At 48.9% G+C, this 19,515-nt stretch overlaps 3 protein-coding genes across 3 annotated transcripts; 2 read left to right on the forward strand and 1 right to left on the reverse strand.

Moving 5' to 3' along the window:
• Positions 1 to 4,495: 4,495 nt before the first annotated feature.
• On the forward strand, positions 4,496 to 5,399 carry ALTATR162_LOCUS4347 (uncharacterized protein; the record flags this gene model as incomplete). The annotated part of the gene is made up of 4 exons (XM_043311958.1): positions 4,496 to 4,631; positions 4,683 to 4,949; positions 5,014 to 5,226; positions 5,278 to 5,399. The coding sequence occupies 4 exons, from the start codon at positions 4,496 to 4,498 to the stop codon at positions 5,397 to 5,399; spliced, it is 738 nt and encodes a 245-aa protein (XP_043167893.1).
• Positions 5,400 to 9,546: 4,147 nt separating this feature from the next.
• ALTATR162_LOCUS4348 (uncharacterized protein) lies at positions 9,547 to 11,190 on the reverse strand (the record flags this gene model as incomplete). Its single annotated transcript, XM_043311959.1, has 4 exons — positions 9,547 to 10,525; positions 10,578 to 10,926; positions 10,978 to 11,057; positions 11,108 to 11,190. The coding sequence occupies 4 exons, from the start codon at positions 11,188 to 11,190 to the stop codon at positions 9,547 to 9,549; spliced, it is 1,491 nt and encodes a 496-aa protein (XP_043167894.1).
• A 3,057-nt stretch (positions 11,191 to 14,247) lies between these two features.
• Positions 14,248 to 15,859, forward strand: ALTATR162_LOCUS4349 (uncharacterized protein; the record flags this gene model as incomplete). Its single annotated transcript, XM_043311960.1, has 2 exons — positions 14,248 to 15,252; positions 15,500 to 15,859. The coding sequence occupies 2 exons, from the start codon at positions 14,248 to 14,250 to the stop codon at positions 15,857 to 15,859; spliced, it is 1,365 nt and encodes a 454-aa protein (XP_043167895.1).
• Positions 15,860 to 19,515: the final 3,656 nt, after the last annotated feature.

The following is a 19,515-nucleotide window of genomic DNA, read 5'->3' on the forward strand; positions in this document are numbered from 1 at the left end:
TTGAATTATGTTAGCCGATATGTCTTAATCATGGAGCTATCAGGGGGTGAACGCGACGGATCTCACGCTCCTCTGTCCGCGAACTCCCAACGATGAATCGATGGCACTAGTGTCACTAGTACCTGTCCGGCATCGTATTGTGACTGCCCATGAACCTTTCTGACATCTCATGATCTTCATAGAGTATGTGTGCGCCGCATCAATGTACGCTGTTGCTCAGCGTAGCACGACTGAACGGGTTGCGGTCGTGGAATCCTATCGTGAGCCGAGCTGTGAGTCCAGGGTTCGAGAAAGTGGGCAAGGACTGCAGAGTTCTCGGGATCGTCGACAAGGGCATTCGTGGTGCTTGCTACTACTATATAGAATCAGCATATCAGGCTTGTCGCAAAGCGAAATGTGGAGAAATACATGCAGAGATGGGACGGAAGCGGGATCGAAGACGGAGACGTCGCGATGTACAAAGCCCCCATCTGATCTTCAAGCTAGGCCGTGATTGCATCAGAGTGAGCGCTATCCCTAAGACAGCTACGCAAACGCCGACAAGCGTTAGGAGGGCCTCGGTGGAGAGGCCGTGTGATTGGCTAGATAGCCCCGCAGTGGGGTCTCGCCGTGCGGCGTGTGGTAATACAGCTGCATGGGTGGAGGATATAAAGTGCGCACTGAACAACATCAGGGTGAAATAAAAAAACAATTCGTAACATGCACAAGGAGGTTAAACTCATTGACAAATTCTGGCAATCGTGAATGAGGAAATTTCGAATTTAATTGATAGTCGGATCAAAGATGAGTTCTAATTAGTTGGAGGACGCATCTCAAGCCGCCATATACTCATGAGTCGGGCTGTGTATGCATCCAAGACTGCCAGGGCGCTTGGTGCGCGATATTAGCCGACTCGGTGTGATTCATCATCCGTCTAACAGCCACCCTTGGCCCTCCCCTGGCGGCAGGTCTACAGCTGTTGCTAACAATCAAGCTCATCAAGCCGACCTAACGGATTGAAGCAAGCTTCCGACCAGTTCGGTTCCGCCCTAACCTTCGCCAGCTAGTAGGCTGTTATATTGGGTTAGACTCGACTCCATGAGCTTGACTCCTGGCAACTGTGCCTGAGCAGTCTGCACACGATCACGTTTGATGAGGTCGAATTCCTGAAGAAGCGAGAGCCTTACTAGCCAGGCGACCACGCGGACCAAAGCACATGGGATGGATGTACTACAAGTCGAGACCGCTCATCAGAACGTCCAGTAATGTTTACCATCAGTTTCCGTGTTGAGCGTATCGTACCTAGGTATGACCTCAGGGCGCAAAACATCTCCGAAAGGCATCTTGTTCTCACAAAGCACCGGAAAGGATCCCAACTGTGCTCACAACCTGCGACTTCCGATTCCCGCGACTCTACTGCGGTATCAGGCATAAGTTTTGTATGTGGGAACGCTACCTCGCACGGACCTCAGACAGCGTTGTATCAATCAGAGGTAACCTGTTTCACCAGCGAGCGGCCCACCCCACCGAGCGGCCCATGAACACCAGCGAAGCGTACGCGCAGCGACGTAGCTTAGCACCACAACACAATTTTTATACTCTTGCAACAGTATAATATTATTTAGAAGCGTCGCTATCATTCGCATCCTCAATTTCTACCTTGCACGTACGAGAGTTATGCCCAATCTTGCCACAACGGCCGCAGCGTCGCCCTGCGCGCACCCTCTTCGCCGGCTCCTCACCCTCCTCACGACTGCCACCCTCCTTTTCAGCAATTAAGTCTAATACCTCGCCAACTGTCAGTGTCTCCTCTGCCCGTACGTAGCGTCTCTTGCGACTCTTACGCTTAGTAAGCGTCTCTGTTGCGTCTCGAAGGCGCCCCATCTCTGCGCGCATTAACACTATCTCATGAGCTATCTGCTGTGCGCCTTTTGTTAGCTGTCGCACCTGCTCGTCAAGTGAACTTGCTGGAGACCCTCGATAGATTTGCATTTTGTTTCGAATTAGCGTTGATTGCGCCTCCATTTCTTTGGCGTTGCGCGGTGTTTGCGCCTCCTAAGCGGCGTCATCTTGCTGTGGTGGAGTTTGCGTACGCAGCTGCACATCCAGCTTTGATAACACGGCTTGTGGATCATGTGGACACAATCCAGCGCCTCGAAACCCTGCGCAAGCATTCTCTCTTGTAAATGCCTTCTTAAAAGCTACTTTAAAGGCTGGTAAGAAGGTCTGTTTGTTGATGTGGTGGATGCGATCGCGTGCCAAGGCTGAGATCTCATCGCCGTACGCGCGCTTCAACGGCGAGAAGCAGGCAACGTCAAGCGGCTGCAGGAGGTGCGACGAATGTGGAGGCATACAGAGGGCGATAATCTTCTTCTCCTTGCAGCGATCCTGAAAATCTATTGAGCAATGGCTCTCGTGGCCGTCAATAATAAGCAGCCTGTACGCTCCTACAGGCCTCGCATGCGTATTAAAGTGTTTAAGCTAAGCAAGCGCTAGATCGTTGTTTGTCCAGCCTGTTGGGCTTACTTAAATAACCTAGTTGCGTGGGAGGTCCTTAGTGAACTAGTTAGAGATAAGAACCTTGCTGGCAAAGATGAGGAAGGGTGGGATAACGCGCCCTATTGCGCTGACGCCCTGTATTAACGTAGTCCACTCGCGATCACTAGGCTGAAGCTTCTTTGCTTTCCCAGGCTTGTCTATGCCTGTCACTACGAGTTGCGACGATATCTTGCCCATCAGGAAGCTAGACTCGTCAAAGTTGTACATGTCGTCGTCTATAATGCCGTACTTCGCCTTTATGTTCTGAACCAGCATGAACTAGGGCTCAATGATTGCTGGATCCTCGCAGAGAGCTCGCTGGCGATCGTATGGACGGCTCCAGCGCGTGCGCAGCTCAGGTGTACGCTGGATAAACCTGTCAACCTAGTTCTTGCCAACAGACTTGACGCCGCGATCGCGCAGCAATCTATCAGCCATATCTCGTACGTGTAGCTTCGAGGGCGGTACTCCACGCAGATTCTCATCAAGTATACGTTGTACAATCACCTCCTCTTCTAGCTTCGTCAGGCTCTTTGAGTTTGGCTCGCAGTCGCGTCTAGAGGGCTTCCCGTCGCGTCGCCGTCGTATTGTCGTCTTTGGGACTTTGTAGACTGCCTCCGCACGCCGCAGGCTTGGAATTTGGTTACGTTTAACGTCTAAGAGGGCAAGCTGCACATCAGCTTCAGTATAAGCCTTGAGAGGTTGTGGTTGTTGAGACATTACGTATTGTTGCTAGGTACGCGTGTTGGTGGGGGAACTGGGCCGCTCGGTGGGGTGGGCCGCTCGCTGGTGAAACAGGTTACTGATATAATCCTATTTGCGAAAAGGTCATGTGACCCACACCACACTTTTGCAGCCCCCTGCTAGCCGCCCACATACAAAACTTATGCCTGATAACACAGTATGATTGCGCCAGCAAGATCGTTTCACGAACTTTACTTTTCGCAACTATGTCGGTCGCTTGGCCATTTGATTGGTGGCTTACTATTCACGTTTCTTCTCCGAGAAATTGATTGGATACGAACAGCTTTCGTGCTGACCATCAGCAAGCCAATGCTTCACCTTAACAGTTGGCAAAACGTCATCCAACGCCTTACAAAACGGACCTACTGATTAGCCAGCTACAAGAAAATGAAAAATCAAGATATCATAACAAAAGACATGTGATGAGAGGAGTCGACACATGTGAGGCAGTCTGAATCATGAATGTTATGATGAATTTACCATGCTGCGTGCCAGCAGCGCGACGGTGCGCTGATTTGCGGTCAAGTTCAACGGCAGAAGCGCTGTTCGCCTGTTTCTCTCATATGAACCCTTTGTTAGCTAAAGAGAAGCATATAGAAGAAGCTAAAGAGGCGCAGATAACATAGCTGCTGTAATCGACTTCGAGGAACAACTGGAGGAGACGCACTTGGGTCACGGGGAGGTGCAGACAGAGCCGGCAAAAGATCCTACAACAGCTATGAGAAGGTAGGGCGCGAGGCACGTACGTACAGGAAGGAAATCGTGATGTTGTATGATAATTTGATGCCTTGTACGGTACAGTAGCTCGGTGTGGCCATTAGTTGTCAACTTAAAAAGATACGCATTGTTAGTGGTGGCGGGTTCGCTCGCTTTCACGTGCCGGCGCGAGCCGTTGCTGCAGGTGTCGATTGTGATGATCCCAGATTGACGACGCGCTTGACTATTGGCTAGCGGAACCTTTTCCCGGTATAGGTACGAGCTTCAAGTGAGATTTTGGATGACGACTCCGTGACAATATGGTTATGCGTGATTTCATACTTGCAAGGCTGAGGTGAGGCTGTTTCAAATAGCGTGACGTCATGGCAAAAGAAGATGACGGTACCTTTCACATGCAAATGTATATAGCACCGGGGGTGACATGATTATATTCGCGACTTCCCTCATTTGCTCTTATTTTCTCAGCTTCGACGTTTGCAATCTTTTACCTAGTTGAAACATGTCCGACACTAGAAACATGTCTGAAATCATGAGGCATTCGGAGCGTCTCACAGATGGAGATGATGGGGTGGTGCGCTCAATTCGCGACGTACCTATCACCGAGCAACGAAAACCTTTCATAAACTCAAAAGGCTCAAAGTTACAACATACGGGTACGTGTTCGCGGATGGAACAATTCGCAGATGGATCGCTAACATGAGTAGGTACTGCCCGAGCGAATCTCGCACCATCAGCAGAATCGCCCCAAGGCACCAAGGATTGGAAAGAGCAGCACTCCCATCAGACCGTTCTACAACAACATTGCGACTTCTTTGACCGCGACCACGATGGCATCCTTTGGCCACAAGATACATTTGTTGGCTTCTACCGGCTTGGTTTTGGTGTCATCCTATCCATCGTCGCGGTGTTCGTTATCCACGCCAACTTCTCATACCCGACGTGCTCCGGATGGCTACCTGACCCATTCTTTCGTAAGAAATCTGATGTACAAACTGCATGTGAGATTTATGCTAACTTCATATACCATCATTTCAGGTGTCTTCCTTAAGAATGTACATAAGGACAAGCATGGGAGTGATACTGGGACTTACGATACCGAAGGACGCTTTCTGCCACAGAAGTTTGAAGACATCTTTGCGAAATATGCAGAGGGGAGAGACTACTTGACGATCTGGGATGTGAGCAACGTGCTCAAGGGACAACGGTGTATTGCTGATCCAATCGGTTGGGGTGGTGCATTCTTTGAATGTAAGCCGAACCAGTATCGGCATTCGCGAATTATGTTGCTGACGAAAATAGGGATTGCTACGTACATCATGCTCTGGCCTGAGGACGGCCGAATGATGAAGGAAGATATTCGTCGCATCTACGACGGGAGTATATTTTACACTATTGCTGAAAGACGAGAGAAGGCTCCGTGAGGACCAATTTCGTAAGGTTCTCCCAGCTATTGCAATTGTGGGCCTCGTCTATTGGGAGTTGTCGTAGTCGAACTTGAAAAAGGCCCTAGATTGATTACTCGCGCTGATGCGATGTATCGATAAATTCTAAAAGAAGTAAAGTCGAAGAACTCCGTGCACCAGAACCAAAGAGATATGCTGGAGGTTGGAGAAATATTCGCACCGGAATAACAACCAAGAGTCGCGACTCGCGAATACCCACCGCGTAGTTTGTAATATATGCCGATCCTCCTCTACTACTAGTGTCCGCTATCTGCCTGCGTCAGTAGTTGCTCGCCATATTGTATTCGAGCTGCCGGAGTATAGATCTGTTGTACCCATGCTTCAGCATGCAAGGGTGCGTCGCATCAACCCACGTTGTTGTTGGTAGTAACCGGATCGTGCGCGCTGCGGTCGGCTTATTTCAGTTTCGGCTTCGCCCGCCGAAGCCCAGGGGTCGATCGAGGAGCACATTGGGAAGTGTCCTGGGCGGCTGACGAAGGGGATCCCAGATTCTGTGGTATGCAGTAAGTAACTTTGAACCCGCTATGTATGCACAGTATGGTGACTTACCAGCAACATTGCGATGGGAGTGGGAGCGATGGCGGCCGCGGCGGATACATATCCTCTTCATGCTATCCCACGTCAGGACTAGTGTAAGGCCAATACCAAGCACAGCTACGCAAACGCCGATAAGCGTTAGCAGGGCTTTTGTAGATAGACCTTGTGATTCGTTAAAAGTTCTGACGGTCGAATTCTGGTTGAGTGTTGGAGCAGCGCTAGCGTAGAAGACAAAGGATGTGTACGATAGCATTATAGTAAAAGGAGTGGACATGCTAGAGTTTGTACGCGACCCTGCAATGTGAAAAGGGGAGGTAGTTGGACAATGTTGGAGGTGTAGGTCGATGTTGGAGATTCAGGTGTCGCAATCTGTCTTTCTACTATGGACCTGGGAGTTTGCGTAGATTGTAGATATCACGAAAAGTTGGGAGCGGGTACTGGATGTGCAAGTCAGGACAGAGTCATAATATACCTAGGTAACCTTCTGCGGGTAGCAAAACATTATATCTTTTCACGTCGGAGGATGGGCCAAAGCGGACGTTCAGCATTGACCTCGCGCTCTTCGTTGCGAAAGCTCAGTAATGAAATGGTAAAGTATTATTACGCCTTCCAGTGGACGTCAGAGTTCAGGTCATGCGGGTCTTTGGTGTTAAATTGGTCAATCTTGGTGCAAAAGCTATGTAATGGACCGAACTTTTCAGTAACTTTTGGGTAGAGTACGAGCCGCCATGCGAATGCTCTAACAATATTACATGCTGAAGGCTGGTAGGCTAGATCGTGACGACAGGAGGCCCGGGTTTGGACGCGTACACGTATGCTGAGTACATCTCGACCAATCGATCCACAAGCGGTTTCATCTGGCCAATCGAAGGGTGCAGTTCTAATCCTTTGAGAGTCTCTTATGTTCTTACTTCGGAAGCAATGACAAGCAGTCCGTTACAGTACCGAGTGCCTGAAAATCTGCTGTGTGCTGGCCGATGAGGACGGAACCTGTGGGATGCTTGGCAAGTACACAGCCACCACCTCTGCAAGGCATATGACGCATGCGTCTGTCGAGAACCAGTAAGAAACCCCAACAGGAGTAACGTCAATCTCTAAGGACCGCTAGCCTTTTGCAGGGTCGCGCAATGCGGGAGGGAGGTTTAACATCATGCTTATGCCTGTAGCTGATGAGATGACATCTGTAGGTTCGTTATGTTCGAGGAGATTTTCAGACATGGATAACATGAGAACTTTGAGAAGTACCCAAGCGGATCGATCGCCTTGCTATGCAGACATTCGTGTGAGTACAAAATGCTCAGACTGTGTTGCATTTTCTAAGTACGTTGGACCTAACGAGGAGTTGACACGGTTACAGTCTGCTTCTGCCAGCGTGCTATAAGTTCTTGCAGAATGATGAAAGGCATCATGTATTGAGTGACAGCTAAGCGTGCTCCTGATTCAGGCTGCTCGTAGGCTTAGGCTTCCTGTTTCCGCTCATATGTCGGGCCATCAAAGCTGTACCACAAGACAAGCCTTCCGCAGTATTATATGTGGATTGGCCATACTGCCAGCTTGTGTCCTGTATTCTTTGAGAGTCTGTCTGGATGTGAACAGTCTCAAGTCTTCGTCTTCTGTGTCGTACTCATACCACCTGCGTATGGCCTCGTTATGTCCATGCCGTCAGAACGTAAAAGAGCGTCGCATCAACCCGCGCTGTTGCTCGCAGTAGTCGGATCGCGCGCGTTGTAGTCGGCGTGTCTCAGCCGCGTTTACATCATCGCCTATCTGACTGGCGATCAAAGGTAAAGGAGTCGCCCGTTGTCGAGAATGGTCGAGAAGTGAAATGCTTTGATTCACCGGGCTTCAGTAGTATCGCACGTCACCTCATAGGATCGTGGGAAACAACATACTGCAAGTGACGGAATTAATGCGGAAGCGTAAGCGACGGCGCCGGGAATCTAGCCTCGCTTTCAAGCTAGGCTAGATGAGGGGAAGTACGATTCCCAATACCGTGCACGGTCATCTTTTGCCTCAGGTCGACTTTTAACGCACCCTAACGTACTCCACAAGCGAGTGATGCACTTTTGCCAAGACCTTACCAAACTTCAATCAAGTCGTAATGCCTCAACGCAACAGCGTAAAAAAGATCTTAAACGAAGCAGATATACAGCTTGCAATAGAGACTATCTAAAAAGATGCGATACTAACGACACGAAGCGCTAGAACTATCTATAGCGTCTCTAAAGCAACATCACAAAGGTGACTCCCTAGGACGCCTCAACAACGCGATCGCGCGGCTAACTTAATAGCTCTTTAAGGATCTAAAGAGGTAGCAGTCGTCTATAAGAGCCACTAATCCTTTGAGTTCCAAGAGCTCTGCAAGGAGAGCAACATCTACACTCTTTGCATTCCACCTCACTCATCTCACCTTCTCTAGCCGCTTGACGTTGACTGTTTCTCGCCGTTGAAGCGCACATACAGCCGTGAGGTTAAGGCTCTAATCTGTAACCACATCAACCACATCACCAAGCTCGAGTTTCTGCCAGCGTTCAAGGCAGCCTTTGGTCGATCTTTCACGTCAGCCAATATCCGCCCAGCCTTTCGAGGCGCAGGCCTTGTTCCTCTCTAGCTAGACGTGCAGCTCCGCACGCCTACTCTATCTGCTCTACCATAGGCTCTCTGGGAGGCTCGTACGCCAAGCAACGTAGGTGAGTTTGAGGCTCAATCAACATCAATGCGTAATCGCGTTCGGCGGCACAAGAGCTCATCACCAGCTTCGATCATTGAGGCGGTCAACCAACTCAAGAAGGGGGCTGAGGTAATGATGCTCTTAGCTGAGCTAATGCGCGATTAGGTCACTAGTCTTGAGAGAGCCAACGAGGCAGCATCAAAGCGGAAGCAGCGCAAGAAAAAGCGACTACAGAAGCGTGGAGTCTTGAAAAAAAAAGAGAGGGAGAGAATATGTTAGCTCAAAGGAGGCTGACCAGCAGATAGAGCGTGAAGAGCGTCAAGGAGGAGAGCGATCAGGCCTTAGCCGCCGGACTCAAACGCGCTGTAGCAGGTGCAAATAGACAGGACACAACTTACGTACGTGTAAAAAGGATATTCAAGATACTATTTAATCTACTGTATTAATATTCATGTATTAACTCATAAGTTGATTGAGGTACGTAGCTTTAAAGGTGATCAAAGTTGGTGGGATGGACGGCTTACTTGTGAAGCACATTATAAAAAAATGTAGTTTATTTGAAGGTAAATAATAGGCGTAGATATTATAGTAGAGGGTATAGATTATACAGAGAGCGTAGTAGCGTAGAGCACGTAGAAGGTATAAAGAGTGTTGTAGCGTAGAGCGCGTATATATTATCATAAGCGCATTATATAGGTAATACAACATGAGAGGAGATTTAGTAGAGAAGACTAGTAGAAGAGAAACAGAGAAGATAGGAGTAGTAGGAGAGATAAGAATAGAGGGTAGAACACGCGCTAATGCAAAGAACAAGGAGTGGAACTCGCGCTAGAGCAGAGTTCTAGTAGAACTGCAAGCAGTGGCTTAGAGGTAGGTAGGTAGGTAGGGTCTATAATCTCAATGTCCGCTCGCGCCGTAAAAAACACTAATACCCAGACATGTCACCATAACCAGTAATCCATAGGTTGCAAGAAAAAGCGCCGCATTGCGCAACAGTCCACGTCTCCAATCACACCTGTTACCGCCGTCTCCACTCGTGCCGCCCTCGACACCCACCACAAATCCACTTTCATCATGTTCATGCTCGACCAATCTCTGATAATGCGCGCTTTTCGGGTCAGAAATCTTGTAGTAGAAAAGTCCAGGCAGGATGAAGGAGATGGTCGTTGAACCTGTGCTACCGACGAACGCGAGCACAAGATTCAAACTGCGGACAATCATAGCTGTGATGAAACTAAGCACAATGAGCACCGTAGTCAAGATAACGAAGCGCATATCGCTCATATCCCTCCTCAGCTTCGCTGCTCCATTACCCACAGGAGAGTATCGCGTCAGACTGGTTTTCTGTGGGCGCGAGCGCCAACTTGGGCGCCACTTCATACACGCATCGATGCTATCCCGGCACGGGTGGATCTGCAACGGGTAGCTGAACATGGCCAGAACTACCATAGCGAAGCGGCCAACTGTCGTGGCGGCCGCGGTGGGGTACATGCTGACGATGTTTCCCTTGATGTTATCGCCGTAGCTCAGATAGCCGGTAGCTCCTGTGAGAACGTAGAGTGCACATGCGCCTCCAATTGATGCGAAGATGATAGTGGTGATGTGGAAGTGGCTGTTGTTTACAACCTCGTTCAGGACACTGAACATATTCTGGTGGCACGTGTATGCGAAAACTATCACAGGGAGGGCGGTGAGCGCGCTGACAGGCCCAGCCCATTCTAAGACTCGCACTGTGCCACGGGCGTCGAGCGTATCGCCTTTGATATAGTGCGCGACCACTAGGATGACGAGGTAGGCAATGGAGAAGAGGGCGATCACGGATGTGTATTTTAGGGAGTCGAGACGTCGGAGAAAGGAGAGCGGCATGACGATGAACCTAGATGAATCAGTATACAGATGAATGCGAGGGAGGTGTGGTGTACATGAACGCTGTAATCCAGAACTCCCTGTTGACTAGGAAAGTGATGTCTGATACGCTGGGCACGGAGCCAACGACTACGCCTGGCATCAAGTCGCCGATAATGATAAGGTAGCTAACTGCCACACCAAAGCATTTGATAGCAATCGCTGCGTCGAATAGAATCGAGGCATTTGGGTATGTGAGCTGTGAGAGCGCCGCGAAGGAGACATGGCCGCGATCGATATATTGTGCGCATCGCGCCTGAAGATACAAGCCGAAGCCTGCTGTGCAGCCTGCCCATGCGATAACGAAGATGCCAAGGAATATGCCCATTTTTGAGAGTGCAGAGGGCATAGCGAGGAGGCCCGCACCGAGGACTGTCCATTGTCAGTGTCGCAATTCTTGTTGCTGCCGTTGTAAGTCCGTACTGGTGTTGGCGAGGTTGATAACGCTAGATATCCACGATGCCTGCCCCTGTTGTCCTACATGCTTCTTGCCACGTCCGTGCCTGTAGCTGTCAGCCACTGTAATATGTCGTCGAGGTGTTCGAAGTCCCACCGCATCCTGCGCAATGATCTGGTGCTCGCGGAAATGAGATCGTGGTCGTGTGGTTTGAAGGTGATTGCGAAGTGATCAGTCATGCTTCCAGTACTGCACCCTTGATTGCACGACTATGCGGTAAGCAGGAGAGTGACCGCCAAATCCATGATATACGGAGTAGATCGGTGAGTGCAACGGCCAACAACGACGATGTTGAGATCCTTGGTCTCTCTAACTGAGCCCTCGGAACTACGGCGGACAGCCAAGCCAAATGGATCCATGTTTGGCAGTACTTGGGGAACACACGCATCTACTTGCCGTGCACGCAACCCTGGAGAGTGGGTCCACAACACAAGACGAAGGAAAGAGGTTTAAGGTTACTGAGTGGTGTCGCAGGCCAAGCGTTGTCGGGAACCTTATTACTAATGGTGCCGTGCGACAAGTGGTTTCTTATGATCGAACAATCGTTACAACGACTAGCGCATACAACACGGCTGCTAGGCAAGTTATGTATGTCATGATCACAATATAGCAAAGTTGATGTGACGGAGTTGGTCGCCTTAGTAGCAATGCACAACCCTACCAACCGGGATCTTTTCCTCATAGTCAAGCACGCACAGGCTTGCGCATAATGCCTCTGAACTGGACTGGGCGTGACAATGCTTTTGAACTGGACTTGGCACGGCAATGCTTTTGAACTGGACTTGGCACGGCAATGCTTTTGAACTGGACTTGGCGCTGTGATGGGACGCCCTGCCAAGCCTACAGAACGTTAGAATAACATTAACTTCCACAAACACTACTGGACATGTGCCAGTGACACCAGTTGATAAAAACGCAAAAGAATAGCGATCTAGGACGCCTAAAATGTGGCACGCTGATAGTGTAACAAAAAACTTATTGGTGCTTGTGTTGCGCACGTGGTTATATATTAGCTAAGGAGCGAAACAGCTTACCGTGGATCACTGCCTTGGCGGCTCAGCGACAGGGGCCAGATCAATACGGCAAGACTCCACGATAATCCATATAGCCCGCCACATCCATCAGCCAATGCCCTCTAACACGATATGGTATGGTTTTAGATGTGCTAAGCCAATCCTGTTTTTCATCATGCGACCTTGCTAACCATCCCACAAAAACAATGTACTTGGTTACGGCTACAATGTTTCAAAACGTCTCGAATCCACACGACAACCCGTCAGATTTATACGATATCAACAATGATTTCGCACAGATCATGTCAATGGTTGGGTTCTGTGCATTAATTGTTCTATGCGGGTCAGTTCAGTTCACGAGTGACGTATAAGACCTTAAGTGTGCTGATTGATCAACAGGGCCTTGAGTCATTTCACGCTTCAGAGGGAGTCAGAAGGTGTTGATACTTGCTCGACTCGATTGCAGCGGCTCGAAAAGTTACATCCATCAACAGTATTTATTAAGTGGTATAAGTCGGACAAGAGCAACCACCCACAGGGAAGGCGAATTAGCAGGGAGCATCAAGTTTGGTGAGTTGTACAGCTCTATTTTCCTCAAGGGCGCTTGCTGACTATGATCAAAGCGTAATCTGCTTAGATGTCATTAAGGCAAGCCATCTAGTACGGGTGCTGAGTTGCCTTCATATCTACCACAAGCGGTGCTTCGATCGATGGTTTGTAGAGTTCTGTAAGGAGTACTGTCCATTGTGTTTGGGCTTTGTGTCTGCTGTATAAAACTATGTTGCGTAGTGCTTAGCAGTTCTCTACTATAGACTGGTGTCGATACACTGCTATGGACGTGCTGACGGCCAATGAGTTTCCTTGATGCGTTCTACGTTCCTGTTACTATTTACCTTGGGATTTTCTCTTAAGCTGCGTTACCTATTCTAGAGAGCATAAGTGGAGGAATTTTGCATTCGACTACATGTTTTGATACATTTTCTAGATCTGATGTAACAACATAGAATACAGGCATTGCTATTGCGGCTAATAGAAGTCTCCAAGTGCCGAATATCTGCTCAAAGCTAGACAGGGTTACAAAGCCCCATATACTGCAACTATAGCTCCAAAATGCCTCTTGACTCCGTCCTTGAACAATCTTCTCATTTCCTGCCTGAGTCTGTTTCTGGGAAACCGAGATCGATAGTGACCTGATGACGGTATGGTAGAACAACGGTTTGGTCGATACGGTTGGAGCTTAGTGTAAGGGTGGGAATGATCGGAGACCGAGGCCCTTGCTTTTGGTGGCAGAAAGGAAACAAATTGAGCGTGTAAAGTCGACATGCTGGTAATCGATGGCAGGCGCATTGACTGTTGGGCTTTGTCTGTAGATTGAAGTCGAACGGATGTCACTTATTTCTGAACTGTTAATCCAATTTAACACACTGTATTACGTAACATGGTCTTGCTCTGAGTCAAATGCTTCAAGCCACTATTGCACATCGTGCCACGAGCTACTTCCCATGTAGACATGGTCCTTGTAGGATAATTACGTAAAGGTAAAGCCTGCCCACAAATATAGGCTATCATCGATAGTACACGAGTTTGAGTCGTTTCAGGGATGAAAATAATCGGTCACTGATTTTCATCGTTGTCACTGACACTTGGGCTAGCGTTAGAAGATTACTAAAATATGAGTGCGTGTCCACAACAGACCAACGATGTAATAAAAGCTTGTTGTTTCGCTCCCAGTCATATCTATAACGTATAACGAAAAGCGTATGATGCGCTCAAGATTCATGGCGTGCAGCATGGCTTGAATTTCCAAGTTCGATTGTGGATGGGCGCTTTTGTTCTTCCTGCCTCCGCTTCAAAGACGAGTACAAGGCGTATGCAATGATTTGACGCACGGACCGAGTCTCGATCTCTCCGTCTCTGTAATAGCCGGACGGTGGAGGAATTTGCGGCCAAGCGGAGTGTAACTCAACTAGCGCCTAGCCGCTTATGCCAAGTTTTCGCGCGACAGGTTCTAGATTGTTCCCTCATGCACGAGCTCGCATGCATCTATCTGTCCCATGAGCGCTGTTGAACTTCGTTTTGTGCCTACAGAGACCTCGAGACTATTTTTCGGCTCATCTTATTTGGAGAACACCTCCAAGTTCATTGGGGCTAACCTTCTCAAGGGTTACTTCTTCGAAATTGTCTTTCCGAATTGCCGCCTTTCAATCTAGGTAAAGTACGAAAATGAGCCCTGCTTTCTCCATGTACCAACCCTACCGTGTCGGATCAAGTACTGCCTTGGACAAGACTTTCACTGCTGAGAGTGATGGCAACAAATATCCAGAGACAAAACGACCGAGGCGATCGATACAAGATCCTATCGAGGACGATGCGCAAGAGAGAATGGCTGAATATCACGTGCAGGAAGATCGATGTTATCGAACCCAACCTGCTCCTCTGTGGTCCGCGTCTCGAGTAAGAGGACTTGAGGCTCATTCATATACGGATGGCATTCTTAGAATGTTAGTTGATGAGAATGAGAGCGAACTTGTCAACAATAAGAATAGTCTGAGGGAGCAAGATAGAGAAAAGCAGGGGAGTGTGCGACTTCCGAAAAGCGCTGCTGGGAATGAAGCATCCAGGATGAACTCCAAATTCTTCGCCAACATGTCGCACGAACTTCGGACGCCTGTCGCTGGAATGATTGGTATGGTTGAGCTTCTAATGGAAACGAACCTAGACGCTGAACAAAAAGAGTGTGTAGAGAACATCCAGCAATCAGCGAGCGAGCTGTTGACGGTGATCAACGACATTCTGGATTTCACAACACTGGGTTCTGGGAGATTTGGGGTGGATTCAGTGAGTTTCAGTCTTCTTGGCCTGCTGGAGGATGTCAACCAGAGAATGTCCCGTGCAGCACAAAAGAAGAATGTCGCATACGAAAGCCTCATTCAGCCAGAACTGGAACGGGACTTCAGTGTTATCGGAACCCCTGACAGACTTCGGCAAGTTCTGATCAATGTTATCGATAACAGTGTCAAGTTTACCTCCGAAGGCACTATTAGGCTTTATGCGTCGGTGGCGAATGAGAACGAGGAGAGGATCTCTGTTCGATTCGTTGTGGAAGATACTGGGATCGGGATCGGAACGGAGATACAAGAGCGAATTTTTCAGCCGTTTTGTCAGGTTGACTCATCTACAACTCGTCCGTTTGGGGGGATAGGCCTTGGATTGCCGATCACTAAGACTGTAAGTGAATCCTATCTACTAGATGATTCTCTTTGCCATCAATCATTCTGGCTCAGCCACCGTTCACCACACCAATATGTTCGAGCTTATTCCACTGCCTTCGCACAGGTGTGATGAACAAGGACGGCTGTGCGACGGAAAGTGCGCTCCAGCATGTTTGATGCTTAATGTTTCTATTTCTATTGCTTCCATCGCTATGCAACCACTTCGGATGACACGATCGATGTTCGCTAACATTTATGTGTAGCTTGTTGAGCTTATGCGCGGGCAGATCACTTTGAGATCAGAGCTTGGCTACGGGACCCTTGTCGATTTCTGGATTCCCTTCGGCAAGTGCTCAAATGGTAAAGATGAATCGCCATTGGCAAAGCTTGCTTCAGCGTCATATCCTCTGCGATCAGATGTGTCGGTAGCACGCAGAAGCCTTGAATATTACAACAACCCCACTCTGGCTTCCGACTTGTTCAATCATACTGTCCAGAAACTCCATGGCTGGGAGGATCTGTCAATAACTTCTTCTGGTCACGATGATTTGTCTGCTCATTTGCCAAATCTATCCAAGGAAAAGAGGGGGGGAATTCATATCCTGGTTGTCGAAGACAAGTAAGCTCCCCTTATACGGCAGGCTCTATTTTGCTCATTGAAACTCTTTGGGAACTCTTTAATAACACTTATGCAGTATCATCAATCAACGAATTGCGCTGAACAGGATTACAAAGTTACGCTTCTCTTGCACCGCAGTCTCGAATGGACAAGAAGCCTTAGCTTACCTACTCAAAGAATGGTCGCCCACCCACCCTCGACCGGGGATCATACTGATGGATGTTCAGGTAGTCAATTGCATCATCTCCATGTAAGGAACTTGCTAATACCGGAACTCTAGATGCCAGTTCGGGACGGCTATAGTACAACTATCGCAATCAGGACGGAAGCGCCCTTCAAAGATATGCACGATGTTCGAAACGTGCCCATAATTGCGATGACAGCCTCATCTGTTCCGGGCGACAAAGAGAGATGCCTACAGGTTGGGATGAGTGTGAGTGATTCTTGACTAGACATGGCCGCATCACTGACGCTAAAAGGATTACCTGACGAAGCCAGTTAGTGGCGAAGCGCTTGGAAACATGTTGATTAAATGGGTCATAAGAGGAAGAAGGTTAGACGCTTTGGTGCCTATGCAGAGAGGTCTGGTAAGCTCTGGGATTGCCGAATGATCAGCCACCAATGTTCAGACGATAGTAGGCTCTCTGTGCGTATCTAGGATCACGAAACCCTCCTAGATGGTTTGTATATACTTTAGCCAGAAAAGCAAAAAAAAGGCAATAAGGGCCTTCATATTGAGCTTTTGCAGCGTTTGATTAGGGATAAGCCACAATCGATGTGCTCGCTAGGTTGCACGGCTCCAAGCTAAGCTATTATGCCTCGGCATATAGATAAGCTGAGAGCAGAAGAAGCGACTAGAAAAGAGGTTTTAAGGACCTATTGTGCCGGTGCACAAGGTTCCCTGGTGCGTTCCTATCCGATGCTCAACCATTAGGACTACAAGAAGGACGGTGTAAGGGTGCGATGGGTTGACCATAAGTGCAAGGTATAACAGTAATGAATTCGATAGAGAAGCTACACTACGCTTGCGCTGAGTCTATGTATCACGTAGTGCTAGGTTCGAGAAACTTCTAAGGGTCCGTGGAGCGCCGATGAAGCCCCGACAACGCTCCGAGGGTTGCAGCCTATCCTAACCAGCTATAACGAAGGCCACAGGCCAAGTACTACTAACCAAGGCTTCAGCCTCTTACAGACGGCTTTCCCTCAACATGAGGGGGGCACCTACCTATCTACATGCATTAAACCTTATGTCGGAAGAAACCTCTAGCTGATACGCTCTAAACAGTGCGCCGCACGCGAGCATACCAATACGAGTCAAGTATAAGGGCCGAAGAGGAATGCCTAAAAAAGCATGCCTCTGAGGAAAGCTCTCAATTCAATGTGTTATGGGCGGAAAGAGGCCTACTAACGAGTATGCATTTGCTCCTGTGTACAGAAGAAGAAGGATAAAGAAAAGAAGAGTAGTATCCTCCTCGTACGGTATTTATCCTCTGTACGGTATTACTAAGATAGACAAGTAGGGGAAGTTCTTAGCGTAGCCTCTTGCGGTACTTAGGCGTAGCCCCTTACAAGCTCGCCTAATTTAATAGTTAAGGCAGTAAAAAGCCTCTCTAAAGGCGTAGAGATGATAGCGCATGCTTTTGTGATGGGCTGGAGCCCAGTTGGTGAGTCCTCGATGATATCTCGGTCACGTGCGCGAGGCGCACTGTCCACAGATTCCGGGTGCCCCCCCTGAGCACCCGGATTCTGTGCAAGCGAGCCCGGCAGAAGGTTATCCCGAGCCGCCGCCCCCTGAACGATCTTCAGAACCCTAGCTACCCGTAGTTCTCTTCTCTATCGAATACAACTCCAGTATACCTGTGCGATAGCTCCCTGAGCGTAGCCCCTTACAGCTTTAGTGTTATTACAAAAGCGTATTACTAAGCTTAAAGCAGCCAATAAGGCTGCTACGCGACGTAAATTGTATAAAAGAAAACGGGTACAGAATGAGGGGACCCTGGTAGTAGAGGAAGGTCTTTAACTAACAACTCTAAAGGAGTTTAGGGCGCGCAGCAATAGGAAGAAGGCAAAGAAGAAGGCAAAGAAGAAGGCGCGCGTTAAAGTAGGCGAATCGTCTTGAAGACGCTGTAGACGCTGCAGCGAGGCAGGTCACAACTCGCGCACATGTAAGTTGGATGCAGAAGTAGATTCTAAGTAGAACAGTCTATTACAATCTCTAATTACTGTTGTTAATAGTGCTGTACAATTGTATGTAGTCGTGGTTTTGGTGGGGTCTTGGCAAAAGTGCGTCACTCGCTTAGGTGCGTTACTCGCTTGTGGAGTACGTTAGTCGTAGAGTTATAACGCGTTTTGTTAGGTGGTGGTTGTGGTGGGGTGCGTCAAAACTCGACCCGAGGCAAAAGGTGACCGTGCACGGTACGGCTACGGCCACGGCGACTAATCCCACGATTGCTTCCAGCGACATGCCTTCTGATTGGATAACTGACCAGGCAGTGTTCTGTTGTTGCATGCTCAGTATTGGGTGGGATTTCCTCTGTATGGCAGCGGCATAGCATCTATACGGAGCGGCAAGCAGGTACGCATAGGTCATCGTAAAAGCAAGAGAACGAGGCATGGTGGATGCGCAAAGCTGAAGCAGGAATCAACATCGGGCGGGTGAAAGGGATTATGTACAAGAAACATCGTCGTCAGCTTGGGCTCAAGTTTGAGAGAAGTGTCGCGACGCCTTGGCTACAACATGAACGTTCACACAAAAGACAAGTGGGGATGGTGCAGTGAACCGGGCGCAAGGCTGCTGGGGTGCCAAAAGGTGATTAGACGCACTCTGAACGGTCGCACCAGTTGTTGTTTCCATGATCCTCCCGGCTGGCCCGGAGAGGCTCCTGTATTGCTGCCTCGATTTGCACTAATTTGATGAACACGACAATACGCTCGCCATGTAGTCTCAAAGGGATCATGGTTCCGCACAGCATTGTTCGTGACGAAGCATTGTCGCGATGTGCACTGCCCCCACCTTACCACTTACCTTCCGACTGCCCATGTTTCTTTCCGAGCGCTTGGACCCTTGTTTTCCGCTGCCCGGTTGTTCCACTGGCCGACTTAAATCCATCACCCAAGCTCGAACTTTGGTATAATCACTCCGAAATGCCGAAGAGGCCGAGCGCTGCTGTCGCCTGCTGAGAACAGTAAGAATTGCGGAACGCCTTCCCATTTAAGCATGGTCGAACACGGCTGGGACCTCTATTCATTACATTTGAAGCCAGTGCGGCCCGTGTGGCTATGTGTAGGTGTGTTGCAGTTGGCAGTCTATGACCGAAGCAAAATGACGCAGTTCCCAAGTATGACTGACTCGTCCGTTCACAGGGCTGAACAACACTTCTACCCGCCTGTCCGCATTATTCCATTGTCATTCTACTCAAAGCACCACTACGAATAGTCGTCCTCATGCCCGCGCGTCCCTGTCATCTCGGATGTGGAAGAGTTGAGCGCCCAAATTCTCGTCCGACAAGATCGATCAATAGCACCGTGGCTATACCTGTTTAAGCAAACGGCGTTTCTGTTCAGAATAGCATCGAAGGCCATGACTCTATCGCAAAGGGACCGGATCATTTTGATGAGATTTCTTTCGTACATCTGTCGCCCCTTCTTTCCGTATCAATT

Source organism: Alternaria atra (assembly GCF_907166805.1).
Source record: "Alternaria atra isolate CS162 genome assembly, contig: 23, whole genome shotgun sequence".
In the NCBI taxonomy this organism is placed as follows: domain Eukaryota; kingdom Fungi; phylum Ascomycota; class Dothideomycetes; order Pleosporales; family Pleosporaceae; genus Alternaria; species Alternaria atra.